Raw genomic sequence first — 25,865 nt, forward strand, 5'->3', positions numbered from 1 at the left:
TGGACTGCAAGGGATCAAACAAGTTAATCCTACAGGAAATCAACCCTGAATATTCTTTACAGGGCCTGAAGCTGAAGCACCAGTACCTTGGCCATCTGATGAGAAGAGCCAACTCACTGGAAAAAACCCTGATGCTGGGAAAGATTGAAGGCAGGAGGAGAAGGGGAGAACAGAGGATGAGATGGTTGGAAGGCATCACTGACTCAACGGATAGGCGTTTGAGCACGCTGCCTGGCATACCACAGTTTATGGGGTCACAGGGTCAGACATGACTAAGCAACTAAACTGAACTGATGGATATTGTACTGGGCCATGTAGAACAGAGCTTGGCAAACTAGGGCCAGCCACCTGATTTTTTAACCTCCAGTGAGTTAAGAATGGTTTGTGAATTTTTTAATGCTTTTTTAAAAATATATTATTTTAGTTATATAAGAACCTCAATAATGTTTTTGATTTTGCATCTTGGCCCTCAAAACAATTTTATAGAAAATGTTTGTTGACTGTTGGTTTAGATGAATAAGCAGGCTAGGAATCCAATGTACATACTGTATGTTCTTGGGACATCAAGTTGCTTAATAAACTCATTTCTCATCCTTTGAGCGAACAATTGGCTTTGCACAATAAGCACTAGTAATAAACAAGTTCTTTTTACGTGCTTAACAGTTTTTATCACTCATAAAGTTTGTGGTATTGGAAAAATTCTTAGCATCTCTGGAGAATCAGTTTGCATCTCTTCAAAATGAGAATATTGGTATAATTTTGGGGGCAGATTTTTCTCAAAAAAAAAAAGAAGCTAATTATTTCAAAGCAAAGGAAAATGTCTGATATATTCAGTTATTTTACAGAAAGTAGCTCTTTGTAGGCTTACTAATATACAGATACTCACGTATATATGGAAAATCAGCCCCATCCCACCACCTAGAGATAATTACTGCTAGCATACATTGGAATATTGCCTTTCATTTATTCTCACACTTTCTCTAAGACTCCTACTTTGCACCCAGACATTCTTGCAAGTAAGTGACTAAATGTGATTATGACCAATTAAATGTATATTGGAAGGAACATATGAAATTTTCAAAAACTCTCTTAAGAGCAGAGAGCGGGCTTCCATTTGATTGCCTTCCTCCATTGGACTGGCTACAGTGCAGAGATGAGGGATAAACTAGGTTACCTTTTTGGGCCATGAGGGTGAAGCACCATTAAGGATGTAGGGAACCCTAGAGATGGTATAGGAATAGGCAAGGAATAACTCGAGTCTTGCAAAATTGATGGAGACACGATGCCAGGTCTGGATGGCCTTCTTACTCCCAGGATTATTTTACTCATCCTTTTCATGGTTTGTTTTGTTTTGGTCTTTGTTCTCTTACATGCAGACACTCTAATCTTACTTCATATACACTCTCTTGGGGGGTGTTGGAAGGATAGTTTGAAATAGACAAAAATGTTACCAGTGATTTTCCCTGAGTGGTGGGATTAAAGTACTTTCAATTTTTAATCTATGCTTTATTTTCTAATTCTTTTACAGTGAATATATAATGATTCTGCTACCAGAGAAACATTTTTTTTTTAAAGTGGCACACTGCTTGAAATGTCCTAGTCTTAGGGTTCAACTATGAAAATACCCATGATTTTTTGTAGAATACAATAATACCTAAAAATAAGACTTAGTTTCTCTCAAATATCCCTAAGAACAGAAGGGATTGTCACACATGTCTTCACTAAGTTCAATTGACAATGTTGATTTTGACAACCAAAGTACTATTGAGAGAAGTCATACCAGTCTGAAAAATAACCAATGGTTTGGATGCTACAGAGGTTAGCTAATGGAATAATTAAGGGGAAAAAAAAGGAAAAATTTTACATAGATTTAGAAATTATTCCTAGGCATGTGATACCATGATTGAAAGTGCTAAATGTTATTACAAACAGCTTTTAAAGACCACTTTAAAAGCAGCTTCATATATGATTACTCTGTGGAGATCATATTTATATTGCAATAAGACTAGATAAAATAAATAAGCTAACTTTCCTAATGTTAGTGAATGTGCACCAATGGCCTGGGATAAAATTTAAAGATAGAGCATTATCTATGGTTTATGAAGTCATTTGTTGTTGTTTGTTGTTGATTAGTTACTAAGTCATGTCAGACTCTATGCAACCCCATGGATTGTAACCTTTAATGAAAGCAAAGTATCTCTAACAAATCAGAAAACTACATGCTTTGGAAAACTGACCAGTGACTCAAAAAGTAGCTCTAGTGAAGACGTATATGAGAAATAGATGCAAATCATCCCACTAAAGATTCATTAACCAAGAGTGTTTGAACATAATAAAATATTGACGGGGTAAAGAAGTAGATTTAGGTAGAAGAGAGGTTATATGGTGGAGCATGGAAGCTATGATTTTTCTGATAGCCATGTATGGATGTGAGAACTGGACCATAAAGAAGGCCAAGCATCAGAGAATTGATGCTTTTGAATAGTGGTAATGGAGAAGACTCGAGAGTCCCTTGGACAGCAAGGAGATGAAACAAGTCAATCCTACAGGAAATCAACCCTGAATATTCATTACAGGGACTGATGCTGAAGTTGAAGCACCAATACTTTGGCCACCTGATGCGAAGAGCCGACTCATTGGAAAAGAACCTGATGCCGGGAAAGATTGAAGGCAGGAGAAGAAGGGGGTGACAGCGGATGAGATGGCTGGATGGCATCACCCACTCAATGAACATGAATTTGAGCAAACTCCAGGAGATAGTGAAGGACAGGGAAGCCTGGCATGCTACAGTCTAGGGGGTTGCAAACAGTTAGACAAACTTAGCAACTAAACAACAGCATGGAAATTTCCAAAAAAAACCTGATAAAAATCCTGAAGGAAAATATAGAAGGAGTAAAAATGATAGCCTGGCTATGTTAATTCACTATAGTTAACAAATTCAATATAGTTAACATCTCCAGATCCCTGCTCTCCCAGTAATTCTTTCCATCCTTTCCCAAAGTGGCCATGCCTTCAACATGAGTATTAGAGGTTAAAATAAGTATTACCACAATGAAAGTGAACTTGGGAAAAGCTAATTATCAATATTACGTGTGTTTTACCTAAATAATATCTTGAACATCTCTTGAAAGTTAGATAAATTTGTACTGTCTTGTGCAACTGGTTTTCCTGGACTTGCTGGAACAAGAAAGGTAAAGCTGACTTAACATACAATCTTAATTAACATTTTCTTTTGGAAAATTTTTCAAAACAGCCTGAAAATCTGAAGGAATACAATAATGGTCACCCATATACCTACTACGTAGGTAGATTCAGCCACTGTTATTATGTTTTCATCTATATACGTATTTATGTAAACATATATTTAGGTGTAGGTTTTTATTTGTATGTTAGGAAATAAATTACAGACATCACAACACTTTGCACCTAATACTCAAGTCTGCCTCTTCTAAGAATATGTACATTCTTACATAACCACATCACTGACAACTAAAAATACGAACAATAATTCCTTAATATTAACATAAAATTCATATTCAAATTTTTCTGTTTGCCTCAGGAATAAATTCTATACATTTTTTTTCTGTAACTGAAATCAGTCAGGTTTTATTTGGTTTGTGGTCAGTACCCTCTAAGATAACCCCCAGTGATTTCTGTCTCCTGGTCTTCATGTCTCTATTGTTCTGCCACCATAGCCTCTTGAATGTGAGCTGGACTTGTTAAATCACTTCTAAGGACAATAATACAGAAGGGGCGGGATGTCACTTTTGAGATAAAATCATGGATTTCATTTTGGGCATTCTCTGCTTTTCTTGAATCACTCACCTTGACAGAAGCCAACTGCTATGCTGTGAGTCAGGCCTGTGGAAAGCCCCCACAGCAAGGAGCTGAGGCCTGCCAACAGCTATGCAAGTGAACTTGGCAACATTCTCTCCCCCACCTCCTCCAGATGAGCCTTCAGATGAGACTGCATCCTGGTCAACAACTTGACTGCCACCTCATGAGAGACATATTAGCCAAAGGCACCCAGAAAAGCTGCACCCAAGGTTTTACTCCCATAGAAATTATTAGATGATAGATGTTCGTGGTTTTAAATCAGTATGTTTTGGGATAATGTTATATAGCAACAGATAACTAACACAGGTTTAATTTGGCTATTATATCTCTTTACTTTCTTGTAATCTTGAACAGTCCACTGAATATTTTTTTCATTAATGTTTTGAAGTGATCATTTTCAGTGTTCCTAGTGAATGACTCCATTGCAATTTGTTTCATTGCTTCCTTGTTGTGTCATTTAATTTGTTCCTTTATCCTTATACTTCCCATAAACTGAGAGTTATGTTAAAAGGCTTCATTGGGTTAAAATTTAACACTGCTGGCAAGAACACTTCAGAGAGAATGCTGTGTACTTTGTATTGCATCACAGTAAGGGCCCTAAGATGTCAAGTTGTTGCCACCATCAGTGATGCTAATTTTAATGCTTTATATAAAATAATAATCACAATTTTATACTGTAAATGGTCTTTATCCCCTTGTCATTATCAAATAATTCCCTAACAAACCTTGGAATCCCGTGCCCTTTCTCCTCAGTTAGTGCAAGGAAAACTATCTGTCTGGAGATAAGTCTCAGTACCAAAGAGTCAGTCAAATGACTTCCTTGTCAAGAGACCATAATCAATATATTAAAATGCTGCTGATTTTTTCATATATGGATTATGAAATATACTTATATGGTGAAAACTCTTCCTGCAATATGTGAAGAGAAAAGTTTTGGAAAAGTTTTGGAAATCTAAGTTTCTAAACTATGTTGGAAATTTGAGTTCCTTTGACAGCTTGCTGTCACTTATTATATCTACAATATAAAAATGTGCATGTTCAACATTTTCAGTGTAAGTAAAATTAAGTCATCTCTGACTTTTCCAATAAATCAGATATACCGTCTCTATATGATGAAAGTCAATTACACACTCAACATATGACATCACTGTCATTTTATAAGCTCTCATCAAACATAAAGCCTCTTAGGGACCCAGAGAAAACCTGTGATCTTTCAAGTATCTTGTTGTTTAATCAGATGTGATACTTTGATTTCAAATTTTATTTCAGAAGTTAGAAGGAAAATGGAGAAGTTCACTGTTCAAAAAAATAGAAGTTGCCTGAGAATCAGTCTCTTATTCCATAGATGACACTTTGCGTTAGAAAGTCTATAATATGGCAGTGAAAGATAAGATTGATTTATTTTTTAAAAATAATTATGCAGAATTATCATGATTTTCCATGATGTGTTAATATGGGGTCTTTGATTTCAATTCTCTAGAAATTATCAGTTATTGCAGTTCAATGATGAAATGTATATAGACTCATATTAATAAGCCCAAGTCAAAATGCACTGAATCATTACCTCCAGCAATTAAGAGTATCAAAAACAAGTATTATCTTTTCTCCACTAAAGGATCTTCAAAATAAGACAATCATATGGTTCACAGAACTATTCCAGGTCCAAAAGTCTTTGACTAAGCAAGTTATTGCTGATAAATAACTCTGACTGATACTTTTTGAAGTTAGATGTTATATTCAATTTAATTCTCATTATGAAATTTTGCCAAAAATACTGGAAATATTTAATCTTGCAAGGATTTTTCATAATTTTTATGTTATGTATATGAGAATCTTGTCAGCTGGTGAGTTTATATAGAAATAGTTCTATAGAATTAAGGAAATTAAATAGGGCAAATATCTGAGTGCTGAAATAAACAAATAGAGTTTCATTGTTTCTCTTTGCCTTGAATATTTTAGAAAATTCTGGTTTGTTGTTGTAGCCTTAATGTTTATAAACAAGTTAAAGTAATCCATCAGTCATCAATTAAAAAAACTAATTATTTCCCTTAGTGTTAATGGACTGTACAATACAGAGGCTGTCTCTCAGGGGCTGCTGTTATGGTTTATTTTTTCCTCAGGGGAAGCTAAACTTGTTACTGCAAGTTTGTTCAAGTAATCTTTTCTTGCAGGCAATAGAAAGAGTGGAATTCCTTCTCCTCCTGTCCATTGTATTATGTTTTAATAAGATGAAAATGACTTCACAAACACCCCAATTTCTCTTTTGATGAATAACTGGTGAAGAGTATTAAGAATGAACACCTTCCTTTCTCCTTCTTTCTTCTCTTCCCAGGAAGCAAGGACCCTAGCCCCCTTGGTCCCATCTCTCTGGAAGCAGCCCCTCTCAGGGACAGTGAAGGCACTCATATACAAGGTTCATTTATGTAGCAATTACCATTTTCCTTATGTGCAAGGCCTGGGAGTTTATCCAGCTGATATGAACATTTAATGGTTCTTGGTTTTAGGTCATTTCTGAAGGCTTAAGTACAAAGCCAACTACTAAAATTGACCATTTTTTGCTGTGAACCGAACCCTCATCAGCACTTCTACCAACGCCTGCAGGGCGAGCTGCATTTAGTTGAAAGATTCTTGGTTCCCAGAGGAGCAGTATTCAATTAATCCTTTTCTTTTGCCACATATTTTATTAAAACTGAATCTTAAGAATTTAAATTTCATGGGATCCAGGGGGAAAGTATTGGTTTAATGTAGCAAGCTATTAGCCTCTTCTGTTGGAATTTTTAAAATTTGAATTTCGAAGCGTGTGCTATGGGACCATTTTCGTATTTGGCCTGAATTGTTCCATCTTATCTACAGCAACACAGATGTTAAATGCACCAACACAGCCCAATCCATGGTGTCTACTGCATTTTCTCCAACTGATAGCTTGGTAAATTCATCCAAGAAAGAGAAGATGAGATGGAGAATTCCTGATTGCTTCTAAAAAACATAGTTTTTTGTTTTTTTTTTCTTCCTTTTTTTTTTTTTTAAATTTTTTATTTTTCAGTGGGTTTTGTCATACTGTTTTTTTTTTTCATTACCTAGTCTCATTACTACACTCTTCTAGAATTATACTATTGTAAGGATTATTTTATTATGAAAGTTTACTATTTTGTGTTTATGGAAATCACCTGCTTCTTCTTTCATCTGTTTCTCATCCTTCATCCAAATGCTGGAAAATTACAAATGAAGGTCAAACTTTGAAACTGTAATCTTGAGATTTCTGAAACGGGACTGTTTTGAGTTTTGATGATGGATTCCCCCAGCCTTTCTCTCCTGTTTTCTCTGTACACCAACCCTTTCTACACTGACATTCACAATCATGTTATACACTAATTCACTGATATAAATATTTACTTATGTAATTGATTCCAGCTATGCCTATATTTACAAAAGACAGGGAGCAATTTAAAATCTCAAAACACAAATAAATGAAGAAAGGAAAGTCTAGAATATCAAAATTAAATTTTCCAGGGGAGAAAAATGTAAGCAGGTCGTCTCGCATTAAAGTTACTTTAATTGTGCATTAGATTTAGAACTAAATTTCTCACAACTAAGCAAGTGATGCTAATGTAGTTCTCAATATCTGAATAAAGTATTAATGCTCATTGGGAGACAACAAATATTGGCCACACTGAATCTTAGAGGGAACTTAATCACATGGATATGAAAATTCTGGATAAAATAACCAACAATTTATCTGTATGCAATTCTTATAAAAATTAGAGAAGCAATATTTAAAATCATCTTAACATTTCTATGGAATGCTAGCATAGTCCAGACATGTTACACCTTGATGCCCTAACCATTCCAAGACAAAATTTAGAAAACAAAGAATTACCATCACTGAACCCTAACTTGTATCTCTCCAACATCAAAAAGTTTCAGGAAACATTCAACAATTTCTAGATAAAATAAATCCATGGGTGGATTTCCTGACATGTGTCAGAAGTGCCAAGAACTGACAGAGGTACACTATCAGTTGTTGAGTAGACAGGTACACTTAAATTTTATATATTGGATAGGAAGACAGGAGAAGGGAACTTCCACTGAGAAGATCTGGAAGCTTCATGGCTTAAGTTAAAGTTCAGTCAGTTCAGTTCAGTCGCTCAGTCGTGTCTGACTCTTTGCAACCCCATGAACCGCAGCATGCCAGGCCTCCCTGTCCATCACCAACTCCCAGAGCCCACCCAAACCCATGTCCATCGAGTCCGTGATGCCATCCTGCCATCTCATCCTCTGTCGTCCCCTTCTCCTCCTGCCCCCAATCCCTCCCAGCATCAGGGTCTTTTCCAACGAGTCAACTCTTCCCATCAGGTGGCCAAAGTATTGGAGTTTCAGCTTCAGCATCAGTCCTTACAATGAACACTCAGGACTGGCCTCCTTTAGGATGGACTGGTTGGATCTCCTTGCAGTCCAAGGGACTCTCAAGAGTCTTCTCCAACACCCCAGTTCAAAAGCATCAATTCTTCGGCGCTCAGCTTTCTTCACAGTCCAACTCTCACATCCATACATGACCACTGGAAAAACCATAGCCTTGACCAGATGGATCTTTGTTGGCAAAGTAATGTCTCTGCTTTTTAATATGCTGTCTAGGTTGGTCATAACTCTCCTTCCACGGAGTAAGCATCTTTTAATTTCATGGCTGCAGTCACCATTCGCAGTGATTTTGGAACCCAAAAAAATAAAGTCTGACACTGTTTCCACTGTCTCCCCATCTATTTCCCAAGAGGTGATGGGACCAGATGCCATGATCTTAGTTTTCTGAATGTCAAGCTTTAAGCCAACTTTTTCACTCTCCTCTTTCACTTTCATCAAGAGGCTTTTCAGTTCCCCTTCACTCTCTGCCATAAGGGTGGTGTCATCTGCATATCTGAGGTTATTGATATTTCTCCCAGCAATCTTGATTCCAGCTTGTGCTTCTTCCAGCCCAGCGTTTCTCATGATGTACTCTGCATATAAGTTAAATAAGCAGGGTGACAATATACAGCCTTGACGTACTCCTTTTCCTATCTGGAACCAGTCTGTTGTTCCATATCCAGTTCTAACTGTTGCTTCCTGACCTGCATACAGGTTTCTCAAGAGGCAGGTCAGGTGGTAAGGTATTCCCATCTCTTTCAGAATATTCCACAGTTTATAGTGATCCACACAGTCGAAGGCTTTGGCATAGTCAATAAAACAGAAATAGATATTTTTCTGGAACTCTCTTGCTTTCTCGATGATTCAGCAGATGTTGGCAATTTGATCTCTGGTTCCTCTGCCTTTTCTAAAACCAGCTTGAACATCTGGAAGTTCATGGTTCACGTATTGCTGAAGCCTGGCTTGGAGAATTTTGAGCATTATTTTACTAGCATGTGAGATGAGTGCAATTGTGCGGTAGTTTGAGCATTCTTTGAGATTGCCTTTCTTCGGGACTGGAATGAAAATGGATCTTTTTCAGTCCTGTGGCCACTGCTGAGTTTTCCAAATTTGTTGGCATATTGAGTGCAGCACTTTCACAGCATCATCTTTCAGGATTTGAAATAGCTCAACTGGAATTCCATCACATCCACTAGCTTTGTTCTAGTGATGCTTTCTAAGGCCCACTTGACTTCACATTCCAGGATGTCTGGCTCTAGGTGAGTGATCACACCAGTATGATTATCTGGCTCGTGAAGATCTTTTTTGTACAGTTCTTCTGTGTATTCTTGCCACCTCTTCTTAATATCTTCTGCTTCTGTTAGGTCCATACCATTTCTGTCCTTTATCGAACCCATGTTTGCCTGAAATGTTCCCTTGATATCTCCAATTTTCCTGAAGAGATCTCTAATCTCTCCCGTTCTGCTGTTTTCCTCTATTCCTTTGCATTGATCACTGAGGAAGGCTTTCTTATCTCTCCTGGCTATTCTTTGGAACTCTACATTCAAATGGGAATATCTTTCCTTTTCTCCTTTGCTTTTTGCTTCTCTTCTTTTCACAGCTATTTGTAAGGCCTCCTCAGACAACCATTTTGCCTTTTTGCATTTCTTTTCCATGGGGATGGTCTTGATCCCTGTCTCCTGTACAATGTCATGAACCTCCGTCAATAGTTCATCAGGCTCTCTGCCTATCAGGTCTAGTCACTTAAATCTATTTCTTACTTCCACTGTATGGTCATAAGGGATTTGATTTAGGTCCTACCTGAATGGTCTAGTGATTTTCCCTACTTTCTTCAGTTTAAGTATGAATTTGGCAATAAGGAGTTCATCAACCTAGGTTTCATCAAGTGGGTTTTAGCTACACGACCCCAAACTCCGCTAGACCTGTCCTCTCTGTCATCCGAAAAACACTGCCTATTTACTTTATCGCACTCAACCTCCTGAGAGATCAAATTAAGGGAGTCAATGGCAGCAACAGATGAGCCAGGTGACACCAGGATAGGAATATAGGCAGGTTTGTGAGCCAAAACAGCAAGGTAGACAGCAAGATGGACATGATGGAGCTTGATGACAAAGTTAGTATCATAGGGACTTATGAGTGTAGGCATTTGCAGATATCCAGAGCTTGAATAAGACAGCACAAAAAAGTGGCTCAGACAAAAAAAGGTCAGAAAAATAATGTCCACCACAGGTCTGCCTTATAGTATTACTGTGTACTTGTTAATTCTAAAATCTGCTTTGAATAAATCTGTCTTAATTTGAGTTTAAGGATCTTCTGAAGAATGAATAGACTACCACTTTTCAGAAAAGGGGCGTAAGTTGCACTAGTATTTAAGTCCACAACCTTTGGAGGGGGCTAGGGTCTTTCCAGAGTCCTTACATGGTCTAAAGAGGGAAACTAAGTTTCCACCTTAGATTAAGGGCATTGATCTAAAAGTAAAAGGCATTTTCACTTTATTTCTTTATTGACAATTTATCAGAACATTTCTGAAATGAATTCTTTGTTTACCTGAATTATTTCTTACATAAGAAAAAAGTATAAAATATGGTATAATCACATTAGTGTGAAGTCTATATTGGGGGGGAATTAAAAAGTTAATTGTGTACTTTGAGATGTCAGAGCAATTTAACAAGGACTATGAAGAACAATGATTAGTATCAGAAGAGATATCTCTTTCCTACAAAGAACTTGATTTTTTTTTAACTTAAACAGTCTATGTTCTTGTCTTAATTCAAATTGAATTAAAAATAGTTTAGTGCTAGAGAGCCTAATTAAGTAGCTGTTAGAATTCTGAGAATCAGAGCTTAAGTCATCAAGAGTGAGGATTCAGTGAACTGTCATTATAGGGAGACAACACATCTTTAAAACAGGCTAAATAAATGAGAATTGTTTTTCCAAGAGACAACTCCAGTTTTCAGAGATGCATCTTATTTCTTGTTCAATACAAAAAGCTCATTTTATGTATTTATATGTGCAATAAAATCTCATTTGGGTTAATTCTATACATCCAATATAGAATCCTTCATTTTGCCAAGTGGTCTTATTGTTACTGCTAAATACTTAGCACATCTTCACCTTGTGTAATAAGTGTCTAAAAGTACTTAAAATATGAATATAATATTTTTAACATAGAACATATTTGTCTAAATCTACACTTTTGATCACATGTTGTTTGTACAAAACTTTACCCTTGAGATGTTAAAGACTACTTCTACATCTGGATATATTTATTTATTGAGGGAAAGAAAGGAGAAGAAGGAGGGGATGAAGAAGGGGAGAAAGGTGGAAGCAAAGAAGAAAGAGAAGAGGGAAAGGGGAACAGCGAAAGCAAAGTAGGGCGGGAGGAAGGAAGTTTGGCTTAACACCATTCACATTAATATTCACTAACTTTACTAAAGACAAATCAATAAATTCTTGCTGGTTAGGGTTTAGCTACTTTTCAGACTCATCTGTTGGATACTCTTACAGTATGTCTTCATATTTTTATCCAAACAATATTGGAACATAAATTAACTACATCACCAAAAATCTCTCATTCCCCAAATCCCCCCTGTCTCTAACACCAGGGCGTAATTTCAACAAATACTGCTACTTCTAAGTACACAGAACTCAGAGTGCACATAACCAAAAGAGACAAAACTTGTAAGAACTCAGAATTCTCCAGAATTAAAGTCTTTGAATTTTAATATGTTCTTTGTATTGTCTTGAATCTTGGCCCTGTCTGTGTTAGATTCAGTCATGGGTTTAATTTCTTTCAAAAAATAAAACAAATCCACCCTCAGAGGCAACTTTGATTTATCTCTGTTTGCACAACAGACCAGAGCACTTAAGGAGTTTTTTCCAAACATGGAATGCAATGTTTACCCATTGGACTCCATCCAGTCAACTGAGGAAACAGAATTCATTAAATTTCTTGAAAAGTACTGAATAATTTCAAGCCTTATGTATTTATAGAGTAGTTGAAGTTATGCTACTTAATTGGAATCCTTCTAGGCTTCAGCATAAATATTCTATCATTTGTTGTATACATACAAAGTAAATTTTAAAATAATATACATAACAAGAGATTTCAAAGAAAAACTATACTCTCCCTTCTGGTCTTAAATGACTGTTCAAAAAAACCTCAAGATTCCTTTCATATATGGATATATGATTACACAGAAATGCTAGAAATTTTTTTCAATGGTTGAAACCCATCAAGCAATGAATTTCCAAAAATTGCTTTGTTTATTTTTTATCCTTATGACTATTTTTTAATACATTCACCAATTGGCACTTCCCACATGTAGATATGGGCTTTCCTGGCAGCTCAGCAGTAAAGCATCCACCTGCCAATGAAGGAGATGTGAGTTCAATCCCTGGGTCTGGACAATCCCTCAGAGAAGGAAATGGCAACCCACCCCAGTATTCTTGCCTGGGAAATCCCATAGACAGAGAAGCCTGGCAGGCTACAATCCATGGGGTCACAACAGAGTCAGACACAATCTAGCGACTAAATAACAACATATGGATACAACTATAGGTATGAATAATAAATACTCATCTATTGGTTCTCTAATACCACCCATCTTTAGGAAATCAGCTTGATAATGATCAAGAGAACAAGGACCTGGGACTCATCTATGTGATGCTAGGCAGGCTTATTTCCATAATTCCATAAACTGGAATGAGGCCAACTACCTCAAAGGATCTCCAAGTTAAGTGAGATCATGTGTGTGAAGTAGCAGGTGTGGGCCATTTTGTTCTTATTTTCTCCCTCATCTCCTTCACTGCTCTGAAAATGCTCACTGTCCGGGAGTCATCAGAACTTAGCTCATCCTTCTGTCACCAAATATCATGCCTGCTGCTCCCTCTCATGGGCTCCCATCCTGTGTACACTTCCCCTACACCTGAGGCAAAGCAGAAAAGCAGGACTGTCTGGTTCAGAGATACCCATTCTGCTTAACCACCAAAGTCTAAGTTTAAGAGGTCACCTTCGTAAAATTGTATTGGTAAATAAATTATGACTAACCTTATTCCAAGTCCAAAAAAAACCAACAAAATCCTAAAAACAGAAACTATGTTTCATGTTTCTTCTTTCATTTATTTGCTTTTTCTAAACAAACAAACTGATGTATTCTCCTCTTCCCAAGACATAAAACATACAAGCTGAGACACATACTTTGTCTAAGTCACCCGGATGTTTAATTTGTTCCTTGACAGCATTTCCCTATCCACACTCCAGATTCTCAGATTTCTCTCCAATTGTGAAGAAGCAGGCTTCTATATCCAGTGGAGAAATCTATGTGGCTGGGATCTGAGAACTTATCTTCTCAGTTTCCCTAAAAGTTTGTGGATTCCTTCTGAATCGTTCATTGAGGAACAGTTCTCCTGATGGAGAAAAACAAAAACTCCCTCCCAAATGTACCAGACCCTTTGCATACAAACATTTTACAAAGATAGGACCATAAGTAGGCTCAGTATCAAAGATACAGAAGTATAAGTCTCTAATACTGTAAAACAACTATTGTTGTTAAGTCGCTAAGTTGTTAATCAACAGCGTGTGCATGTTTGTGTGTGTGTGTGTGTGTGTGTGTGTGTGTGTGTATGTGTGTGTGTGTGTGTGTGTGTGTGTGCATGCATGCTCAGTTGCTCAGCTGTGTCCGACTCTTTGTGACCCCACCACCAGGCTCCTCTGCCTATAAAAATTAATTATACTTCAATTTTTAAAAAAAGCTTCACAACAGAAATTACTTATGAGGATCAAAACTACAGAAAATGGAGAAATATTAAACTGCTTTAACAAAATGCCATTGCTTTTTAAACCCCAAAGTGCTGAGAAACTATCCATAGGGACATGATGAAGGAAAGTCAGACTGATCCCCAAAGGGATGCATCCTTTCAACCCAAGGCTCAAGAGGGAGCAGCATAATGGACTGATTAGTATTGATATCAAGTCCCTTAGTCAGGGACATGTTTTCTCTGGGAACAAACAGGATCTGTCTATATGAGTCATTATCTGACTTAAATGGAGATTTTAGCCACAAACACCATAAATCAGATATCTTATCTTTTGCAAGGATTAGAAGGAGTTCACACATGTGGAACTGAGTGTACCTATATGGGAATGTTGTAGGTGAATCATTTTCATCACTATGTCATTATGCAAATAACAGATTATATTGCCTTTCTTTTTTAAAAAAGGATCAATATGGAGACATTTGTGCAAATGCTAAATAACAACATGAAATTAATGGTCACTTTTACATATATCTGCTTCTGTGTCATCTTTAATGAGAATGGATCTGCTACCATGAAATGGGTTGTGAGCAGGCCAACTTGCAAATGGGGTGAGGAAAGTGCCTCTTCATTTATTCATCACATTTCCCTTAAAACTATGCCAGCTTTGCCAAGCTCAATTCTAATGCAGGTTTCACGGTCATCTAGAAAAGCTTTACTAAAGCTCAAAGCTTAAGAGCTTAAAAAGGTCTGTCACTTATTTTTTGAAAATTAAAAAAATGGTCTAAAATCCCTAAAATTATTTTCATATGCATCTTCTTTTGCCATCTCTCCCTGTAAAAGCTAGGCAAAGTGGGTTCATGATTTTCATCTTCCACAAATGTGATCTCAACAAAAGTCAGACTATGTTACTGTCACTTGCATAATTTATGCCCAAAAAAGTAGCATCATAATTTCTTCCAGCTAAAGTATACCAACAATACTCCATCAATAAATGTCCAAATAGTGCAATTCCTAAAAGGAATTTCACAGAACTCTGCCTAACTAAGCAAGGACAGGTTCTGCCTAAAGACCACCATCTGTGCTTCAAGGTCTCTATGCAGGAGGGTGTAAAGGAGCTTTCAGCCATCAACACTTTCCTTTGAAGACAGAAGACACTGAATCCTGAGCGCTTGGTTATTTAATATCCATTTTAGTAACAATGGTGCCTCCTTACATACAGATGGTAGATTTCTAAACAGCTGAAGGCTCCATCACTGATCCATGCAATTCTAACACATCATCCCCATTGTATTCATCACCACTTAAAGTGACAGCTCTTAGGTTAATATGGAGCTTTATTTCTGAGAACATATCCTAGCAGGGTATGATGCTTTCAAATTGTGGTGCTGGAGAAGACTTCTGAGAGTCCCTTGGACAGGAAAGAATCAAACCAGTCCATCTAAAAGGAAATCAACCCTGAAAGTTCCTTGGAAGGACTGATGCTGAAGCTCCAATATTTTGCCCACCTGATGTGAAGAGCTGACTCATGAGAAATGACCCTGTTGCTGGGAAAGATTGAGGGCAGGAAGAGAAGCGGGTGACAGAAGGATGAGATGGTTGGATGGCATCACTGACTCAATGGACCTGAGTTTGAGCAAACTCCAGGAGATAGTGAAGGATGGGGAAGTCTGGCTTGCTGCAATTCACGGGGTCACAAAGAGATGGACACGTCTTAGCAACTGCACAACAACATCCTAGGGTGGTAGGAGGAAGGAATAAAGTATTGAGGTTTAGGGACTATTAGAGAAAAAAATGCAGTAAATTGCAAACCCAGATACACCAAGAATAAAGTCAACTGACTGCCCAAATGTCCAAGCAAAGTAAATTTACGTTTGTTGAGAAGGTTAGCAATGGGTGGGAACTACTATTTGAGGATCTAGTAGTTACTGAGGCAGCATGGGGCCAATTTTAAGTATCATTTCTGGAACCACTGGCTTTAAAGACTCTTCTTGAGGATTAAATAAGTTAATACATCTAGAGTGTTTTCAAAACTGCTTGGCATACACTCAGTAACTGTTTGCTCATATTATCTTAGTTTGTTTATTCCTAGTTATATTCCTTCATGGTGGGAGGGTCCCTGATTTTTGATTGCAAAAACTTAGTCAGATTAAAGAAACTTGCATGAATCTAGAAAAATAGCATAGACGAAATTATCAGCAAAGCAGAAATAGTCACATATGTCGATAACAAATTTATAGTTACCAAGGGGGAAGGAGGGTGGGACAAAATAGGAGACTGGGATTGACATATATATATATATATATATATATATATATATATATATATATATATATGTATGTATGTATAAAATAGGTTAGTAATAAGAACAGACTGTATAGCACAGGGAATTCTATTCAATGCTTTATGGTGATCCAAATAGGAAGGAAAAGTAAAAAAGAGTGGATATACATATATCTATAACTGATTCACTTCAAAATAAAGCAGAAACTAACAACATTGTAAAGCAACTATCCTCCACTAAAGAAATAAAAAAAAAAATACAGAACTTGTCTAAGATTACATACCTATAAATGAATCCAAAATTGAAACATACTCTTTTCCTAACACATCATACAAACATCTAGAATATTTGAAATATAATTTCTATTTTCATCTTATACACTAGATCAATGATTCCCAAGAGTAGTTCCCAGAACAAAAGCATGAGCATCCGCTGAGAACTTGTTAAAAACATCAATTTCCAGACCCCACCCCACATCAAAACTGACATTACAAGGGCAGTTATAAGCAGTTACTTTCTCTTTCTATGGCAAATAAGCCAATCTTAGCAGGAACGTTAAAACATATCCTAGAGGAATTGTGAAACACCAGAACATATGTTTAGTCATGATCATAGTGAGTTCTACTCTGTAGATTTTGAACAAAAGACAGCTGACATTCTATACAATAGCAAACTTTCAGCTTTACTTTAGGGTAGGGAATTTGATCAGTATATAGTACTGACCCTTGAACAGCAGTGACATTTTTTTTTTCTATAGTAAACACTACAGTGTCTCACAATCCATGGTTGGTTGGAACTGATGATGTGGTATGGTAGATACAGAAAAGTCATAATACAGAGGATGGACTTATAAGTTATACTCCAGTTTTTGACTGCAAAAGGGCTGGTGCCCCAATCTTCACATTGTTCAAGGGTTAACCGTACTATCAATTGCCTGTGTGACCCTGGGCAACTTCCATAACCAGTCTAGGTCTTGGCTCTCCCATTAGTGGAATGAGAAAACGCTCATATCCCTTACAAGCTAATATTCTTCTCTAAGAACTCTACATTTCTATGTTCTTTTATAAATACAATAAATAAAAATCTGTGAAATAAGGTGACCTGTTGGATTGAGTTAAGAAAATGAAATTTTTTGGATTTTTAAACTGGATCAGAGAAAGAAGTACTTGCAAGGCATTTTAAATTTTCATTAACCCAAGGCTGAAATTAAATCATATAGAGTAAAGGGATTTCTCTAGAAATATAATGATTGATTCCACTCCTCAGGCTCAATCCCTTGTCAGGGAACTAAGATCCCATATGCCATGAGGCATGTCCAAAAAATAAAATACATATATAGAGAGTATAGAAAAATGTCTACATGATAACAAACTAATATTTTTTGTAAGTTATCTTTCTGGAGAGGCAAAAATAATACCACCAACCCACTCTCGTGTTAAGCTTGCTACAGTGAAGAGCTTCATAATACACAAACTATGAACTTGAGTCCATATATTGTAGGATACTCAGATAGAATTCATAAGCCTGGGTTCTAAGTTTTCTTTCTAATTAAATATGACTTTATTCTGGGCTATAAGACTCAACTGCTATACCTGTAACATATCAACAGAGATGAAACTATCCTGTCTTAAATTTTTCTGAATCTAAAATGTAATCATTATTGCTGTATCAGACCAGACATGAAGATGCATTGCTATGTAGGCACCTGCTAGTGGCAGGTATGGCAAAAACTATTGGATGAGAGAAATGTAAAGCAATTAAACAGAAGATTCAGTAAGTTTTGGTCTGGGGTACAGTCAAACCAAAATGAAATCATCCTCATAGTGAAGGCCATTCTGATATCTAAAAGTTAGCAGGAGTTCTAGAAGAAAAGTCATACTTCTTTTTTAAAAGGAATATTACTTACTTTTCTAATACACATGTGTAAGTAACATATTTAATTATGTTAGGTGTGTATACAAGTATTATTGTTTTAGAGGATAAGGTGGAATAGCAAACCAGATTTGGTCTTACTCCCTAGGAATGGGCATATAGAATAAGGAACCTTTATATTGAGCTTCCCTAATGGCTCAGACAGTTAAGAATCTATCTGCAATGCAGGAGACCTGGGTCTGATTCCTGGGTTGGAAAGATCCCCCAGGGAAGAGAATGGCTACCCACTCCAGTATTCCTGCCTGAAGAATTCCATGGATAGAGGAGTTTGGCAGGCTATCGTCCATGGGTTCACAAAGAGCTGGACTTGACTGAGTGACTAACACAGTACACAGCGCGAAAATGTGCGGCAGGGCTTTCCACAAGGAAACTGTGGCAGAAGGATTAATCCAGCATTGTAGCTTTGTGATTTACCAAAAGTCCACTCCTCTTCTTGACATGAGTTTGAGTAAACTCCAGGAGTTGGCAATGGACCGGGAGGCCAGGCATGCTGCAGTCCATGGAGTTGCAAAGATTCGGACATGATTGAGCCACTGCACTGAACTGAATGTGACTACAGCAAAGAGCCAGTGAGAAGACGAGGAAGAAGATGGAGGGTGAGAGGAACCCGGGGAGGTGAGCAGTAGCCAAAGGAAACAGGGCTTTGGAGACAATGCCAAAGAACTACTCTATACCCTAAGAGTGGGAAGTAGTCATGGAAAGGTTTCATGAAGAATGATGATACAAAGTTACCTGCCTTAACCAAAGATTCCTTAGTGGATCAAGAAAAGACAAATAGGAGGTGCAGCAGCAGCAGCATCGTAGTTCCTACACGTATATCCCACTGGTCACACAGCTGCATTCTAACGCTCCTCTGGGTACAGACGTCTGTGCCAACAGCAGCACAGAGAAAATGCTCAGGAAAAAGTGATACAAATTGACTCTGGCAGTTATTTGGCTCATTTTTTCAGAATCCATATGTGAAACACCATTTTTCAGTAGCCAAAGAAAATGGAAAATGTTGGCAACTGATGAAACTGCTACTGGACTTACAGAAATCATGCCTTGCTTAGTAGCATTGTTCTGTGAAAAAAATTTTCTTTTTTTTTTTTTTTGCTATGCTTTCATAGGAACATCTGTGTTTTCATCAGGGAATGTGAAATATAAGCACAGGGAAGAATGGACTAAACAGCATTAAAGAACCAGAATCATGTTTGATGTGGCATTTAATAGCAAAAATGAGGCCAAACCACATGACTAGTAGCTATAGTAGCTATAAAATGGGTTAAAACACCGAAATGGAAATAAAAACTGACTGTAAGAAAGAAACCCTTGCATTTTGGCTGTGCATTTACATGCCTGATGTGTCCCCTTTTCCTACCCTTCAAATTTACTGCTTGTTTAGAAAAGTAAAGAAGAGTAGTGTGGGAGGATGAGCAGTGATAATAGAATCAATCCTCATTTAGTCTGTCTCTACCCTTGAAATTACTTCATTAGGAAGGCATTCCCATGTACACAGAGACCCTCACTGCAAAGAATTCTGATGATTTCTAAAACCATTTCCCAGAGTTTTTCTTTTTTTCTTACAGTGTCACAATTGCTTTAATGCTTAACAAAATAGTGCATGTGTCTATAGTAGAAAAATTCAGATCAAAGCTTTACTTAGCGAGTGCACTAAACAAAAACACCCCTCCACGTGCACACACACACACACACACAGGCTACTACAGAGAATTTTAGAGTATTAAGTCTATATTTTTATGACACAGTAAGTCTTTCTAAATATGGAACTATAAAGGAAAAAACTTTGGTTGATTTAACTATATAAAATGTTAAAGCTTTTACATAATGTAACAGAGTGCTAAGCAAATTTTTTTAACCTACAATACACAGGGAAATAAGAATAATTCTGAAGTTATGATAGACAAGTTCAATTTTGATCATCTTAGTTTTTGACAAGATCTGTCAATTCCTTGGGGAATATATGCCATCTCAACAGCTTTGCCAAATAAATGGCAGAACACATTAACTTAGGAAAATGGAGGAATGAATATTATTCACTTTTAATTTCACTCGGATAATAGTGCAGGACCCAATATTAGAAGATCCCTATGCTTTGTTTAATACTATGCCGCCAGTGACTTGAAATGTTTCCCTATCTTTGCAAAAAGAGCCTTGAATTTTATTTTCCAGTGGGCTCTGCAAATTACATACTTGCCCCACACTTACTGTCCTATAAAATGCCTGTCTACAAAATGACATGCTTTGTGCCAGAGAAGAGTATCAAGATGCTTAAGAAATAGCTCTAGTCCTTAAAAGTTTATAGCTTAAAAGTAGAGTTAAGTTTAGTAGTGAGGTTATAATATAGTAGAAACCATGGTAGAAGTGAGCTTTCAGAGGAAGGAGAGGTTACTTCTCCGTAGAAACACCAGTATCTGTGCAAAGAGCAGCTTTTAGTTAGTTAAGATATAAACAGTGGAGACTTGAACATTGACAGTGGGGGAAAAGGCAGCAGAGGCAGGGTGCTCTGTAAAAGCACAGGTTCTGCTTGAGCACCTGGAATCATTAGGTTTGCCCCGGAGCAAGAAGAAATAGGCTGGAATAGCTGGGTGTCACTGGCTGGGGCAGGACCTTGCATAACCAGTTAACGAGGCTACAGCTAATCCAACAGGAACCGCCCGCCATTGAAAGGTTATAGAGGGAGCCAGCTGGTCACGGTCACAATTTAGGAAGATTAAAACCAGCCCCAGGCAACAGAGGTCATTGTGTTGTCCCTCTGGACTCCCAGCCCAGTACCACACATACAAATGATGTGGACTTGATGTTTTTACAGAGTGGCCAGATGCAAAGTGACATCAAAGTCAGTGCCCAGCTCTTTTATATTAAATCAGTTCAACTCCACTTGCTCTAAGATGACCAACAACTAATGTTCACAAATTCTAGAGAACCAACTTTTATGACTTGAGGTTTGAATTGTCAAAATAGATGACAAATTTTTAACAGCTCTGAGAACACTACAAAAATAAAAGTTTAACCAGGGTGAATTTCACTCACACACACACACACACACACACACACACACACAGAATGGAGACATCAATTTCCTGAAACTGTGCCTCTAAAAAGTTTTTGTTGGTGTCATGCAAGACAGCATTGCCACAATTTCATTTCCTTATGAAAACTTATGGAAGCTGAAGTCAGTGCGGTGAGTACCTAGCTCCTAGGTATGTGAGACAAACAGTGAGTTCTGTCCCACAAACAAGCATTTCACTGATTACCAATTGCGATCTTTCTTTTTCAGGGCTATGTCACAAGGAAATTATTAAGTTGCACTTTGATAGAGGCTTACAATGAATATTCACTCTGTCTCCTTCCATCTCTCTCCATTCACATACACACATCTATATATCAATACACATATCAACATATATATCTATAGGCATATTAATACATAACATACACATACGGCACTTGAATCATTTCCTTGTGAACTATACTAACATTTAAACAGAAACTCCCATTTCTGCTTCTCCTAAGTGTTTCACTAAATCACACCGAGATATAAAACTGACACCCTACCAACACAGTAATTTTTTTTACACATTATCACTCAACATATTTGAATTTTAGCAAGAATATAAAGAAAAATATGTGGAAATGAAAAATGCATGAACAGTTAATCAGAAACAAACCAAAAGAAATATACAAGTATACAATTGCATTTAAGAAAATTCAATAAATATCCATTAAAACTTTTGTATCACTGATACAAAATATGAATTTGATTTTTTTAGTTCAGCTTAGGTCATTTATTTGCCAAAAATAAAAATATAAAATGAAAAGACCAGTTTAACGTTCTAGCTCTCAAAAATGAAAATGAAATCTTAATTGGTGCTGCACCCCTATTTAAGCTCACATACTCTATGTATAACAATTTAAAGATGATTCTATTTTCAAAAGAAGAATTACACAAAATAACTACTTTCTGAAAAAAGGCAAAGTTGTCAATATTATTTTTAATGATAAAATAATATAGTTTCTCTAAAATAAGCTTAAAGACAAATTAATTTCAATGAATACCAGTATATTCCTAAGAAATGAAAATTGGGGTTTCATTCCAATTCCTATGGTATATTGAATTATTATGATAATATATAATATAAACACAAGAAAAGCCTTTGATAATTCAAACTGCAACATAAAATGAATTTAATTTTGGAAATTAAACTCAGGATTAAAGGATAATAAGCTTCTTCTTGGAACTTTTTCACCTTAGTCATCTGATCTTTAATATGAAACTTCATATAAGAGATGATTCAGTCTTATACTGTGGGTTGCTTGAGAAGAGTTACAATATATTAACTGATAAATAGAGATGACCTCAATTTCCTTTTTTGTTCATGCAGATACTCACTTGTTTCTCTCCTCTATAATAGAATATTGAATGAAACTCTAAAGTTCTGACATAACCACATATGAAATTTGCAGCAGAAATAGAATGAAGCCAGTTCAAAATCTTGTACTTCCATAAATTTGTAGGCCAATAAGACTGAGATAAAGGCAAAAAGTGTTCCCTGGGCTGCATTTCAGGAAAGGGTTGAAAAGACAATAAAACACTCTCAGGAGAAAAGAAAAGCATCCTACCTTTTTAAAAATTCCATATACTCGGTATGCTTGATAAGTCCTGTCCTCATCATTATCGTCTGAAAACATTGTCGATCAATGGCCCAGAGTTTCACATTTACAAGAGCTGGGGAAAAAGAGAAAACAAATAGAGAAAAATTAGAGAACTTCAACAGTGAACTATACTGTGTAAAAGTGATGAGTTATTCAAAGGAATGAAAGTGATTATCCTTCATTTAAAGCTAATATCCTAATGCTATTCTATTTAGTTAAGAAGACAAGTTCTTACAGACAAAATATAGCTCATAATTTAACACTAGTATTACTATCTATAAGGAAGGTTCCTGTCACTCTTAGGTTCTCAAGGGATGATAAGGTCTAAGTACACATTGGAAGTATTTAGTTATATACAAAGGAAATTACATGAAGGGAGGTTCACAAGAAGTAGCGCTTGGTAATTAACCAGAATAGTGTTAATGACTCACATGATCATATTTTAATTGTAAAAAAGGTAGGTGTAAATTCAGTTTTAGGAGTTAATAGAATAGAAATAATAATTACAATTAAATTGTAACCTGTGCCCACAGTTACCATACAAAACTATATTAGATATGTTTGCTAAATTTTAATTTCTGTTCTCCCATACCACTGGCTTTGACAATGATTAAGTACAGAAACTCAATACCACTGGATAGATCACCATTTGATCTAATAAGCACACGACTAAAAGATAGGTTTTAGAAAAAGACAGATGTTACAGTGCAAGAAAACAAAATATTAAGATAAAACTTTCTTTTAAAAGAAGAGTATGCAAAAAATGTTGATAATTGAATCTGTGTAATGAGTATTTAACAGGCATATTTTACTATGCTCTCTATTTTTATGTATGTTTGCAAATTTTCATAATGGACTTCCCAGATAGCGCTAATGGTAAAGAATCTGCCTGCCAATGCAGGAGATGCAAGAGATGTGGTTTGGTCCCTGGGTCAGAAGTTTCCCTGGAGTAGGAAACATCAACTGACTCCAGTATTCTTGCCTGGAGAATCCCAAGGACAGAGGAGCCTAGTGGGCTACAGTCCATAGGGTCTCAAAGAGTCAGACACCACTAAAGCTACTTAGCATCCATGCATACATTGTACCCACAGAGTATAGGGTAGATAAGGGCTGTGTACAGGTTTGAGCAAGACCAGTTGAATGGGACCAGGTTATAGTTCAATGAAGGAAATCCAGGTGGTACAGTGGTAAAGAATCCACCTGTAATACAGAAGATTTGAGTTTGATCCCTGGGTCAGGAAGATATCCTGGAGAAAGGAATGGCTACCCACTTCAGTATTCTTCCCTGGACTACAGCCCATGGGGTCACAAAGAGTCAAACATAACTGAGCAACTGAGCACTCATAGTTTAATGAATCAAACATAGAAATACGGATGAATGCAGTTCTCTTTTCTTCACAGTTCTCAGACCAAGCCCAGTAAATGCAATAGATCAAGATGTGGGGGTTAGGAAGTGGAGAAAATGTTGGAATAACTAGGCCAAGTATGTGACCTGAGGGAAGATGCTAGAAGGGACACAGAGAGGGAAAAGATGATAAAAGCATTATTGAGTAAATAGAGTAAACCTTTATTTTTTTTTTTTTTGAATTTTACCTAATTTTTCCTTGAACAATTATTTGAAGCTTAGAAAGAAAACATGACTTCTCCCTTAGCCAGTTCTTTATTGAAGAAAACAGATGTTCAGTTAAGTAGAAAAAGAACAAGGCAGCAAAGACTGCTGGTGTGTACATGGCTCCATTCCAAATAGCCTTCAAAAATGAACCTTCATCAGAAAACAAAGCTCATCTCACAGGTATTCTCCAGTTACATTCTAGTTCCTTCGGTAGAATCCAGGCTCTTTCCCAGAACACCTGTTTACTTGAGATGCACCACAGAACTGGATGATACCACCATGAGGGACTGAGAAAATCTTGACAAGATTCATAAGAAGTAGAACTTTGAAAAACAACAGAAGTTGAACTAGGCCAGAGATAGACAAAGCGCAGTCAAGTGGGGAGAGCACATAAACAAGAACACCATTAGGAATGAGTTTGGGCTCTGGGAGTCCAGTCGGAGATACAAACAGACTGAAATGGCTGAGATTTCTACAGGGCTGCTACACAATTTGAGAGCAGGCTGACGCAGGGTCCTGGAAGTCGGGCAGAAGAAGCAAGGATTAATTTGATGAACAACAGGAAGCTAGTAGAGATCTTAAAAAGACAGAACAAAAGAACCACAATTTTAAAGGACACACCATGGGGAAATTTAAAAAAGTAAAATGCTTACTAGGAAAAAAAAAATAGTATTTTCTATATTCACCATCATTTTTAATGTTCCCAGGTATTTTGAGTATAGACACTCCTCCCTCCAAAGGACCAATTAGGATAACCAACAAATTGTGTTATTTTAAAAAATAGCAGCAATAAAAATAGCAGCAATAAAAATAGCTTTACTATGATATGGGTTTTTTAAACACACCTCAAAGGCATGATTGGAAGCATAGTGTTAGAATGAAATAAGCATAGGTACATTTTAAGGCTTTGCCCTACAGAAAGACTTCACAATTCAAACCCCTGGTAACAGTAAATAAAGGCTTCTATTATGATCTCTGAAACCCAAAGATAAGATCATGGCGATAGCTGAGAAAGACTCATCTAGAAGGGACACATTGGATTCAGAAACATCTTAGTCAGGCAGAATACAGACCATCACGAGTGTCATCAAATATGCACTTTATGTAGAAACTGTGGGACAGAGCAGTAATATGATGAAAGCTCAGTGTGAGGAAAACTGTTCTGATCATACACTGTGTGCCCAGATTCAGACAAGGAGTAATGAGCATGAGACAGGCCACAGTAACTCAGGAATGAAGGAAGTGAGGCGGGTCTAAGTGAATAAGACAACAATGGGAGTAACAGCAGAAGCTTGTGGGAGGATGGTGCAGGGTGGGGGGGAAGTAGTGGGGTATGTGTGTGTACTTAAGTTACCTGCAGCATTATTAGTGTTGGTTCACACTTCCAAGTCC

The 25,865-nt window shown here is 36.9% G+C and overlaps 1 protein-coding gene across 2 annotated transcripts in view; it reads right to left on the reverse strand.

Annotated features, from left to right (window-relative positions):
* PRKG1 (protein kinase cGMP-dependent 1) overlaps nt 1-25,865 on the reverse strand; it is a 1,324,229-nt gene that overhangs the window by 454,980 nt on the left and 843,384 nt on the right. For both annotated transcript variants that reach the window (XM_065922836.1, XM_065922835.1), the window contains exon 4: nt 22,829-22,934. In XM_065922836.1, coding sequence (XP_065778908.1) covers nt 22,829-22,934 — 106 coding nt within the window. The remainder of the gene's footprint in view (nt 1-22,828; nt 22,935-25,865) is intronic.

Source organism: Muntiacus reevesi, chromosome 2 (genome assembly GCF_963930625.1).
Source record: "Muntiacus reevesi chromosome 2, mMunRee1.1, whole genome shotgun sequence".
Lineage (NCBI taxonomy): Eukaryota > Metazoa > Chordata > Mammalia > Artiodactyla > Cervidae > Muntiacus > Muntiacus reevesi.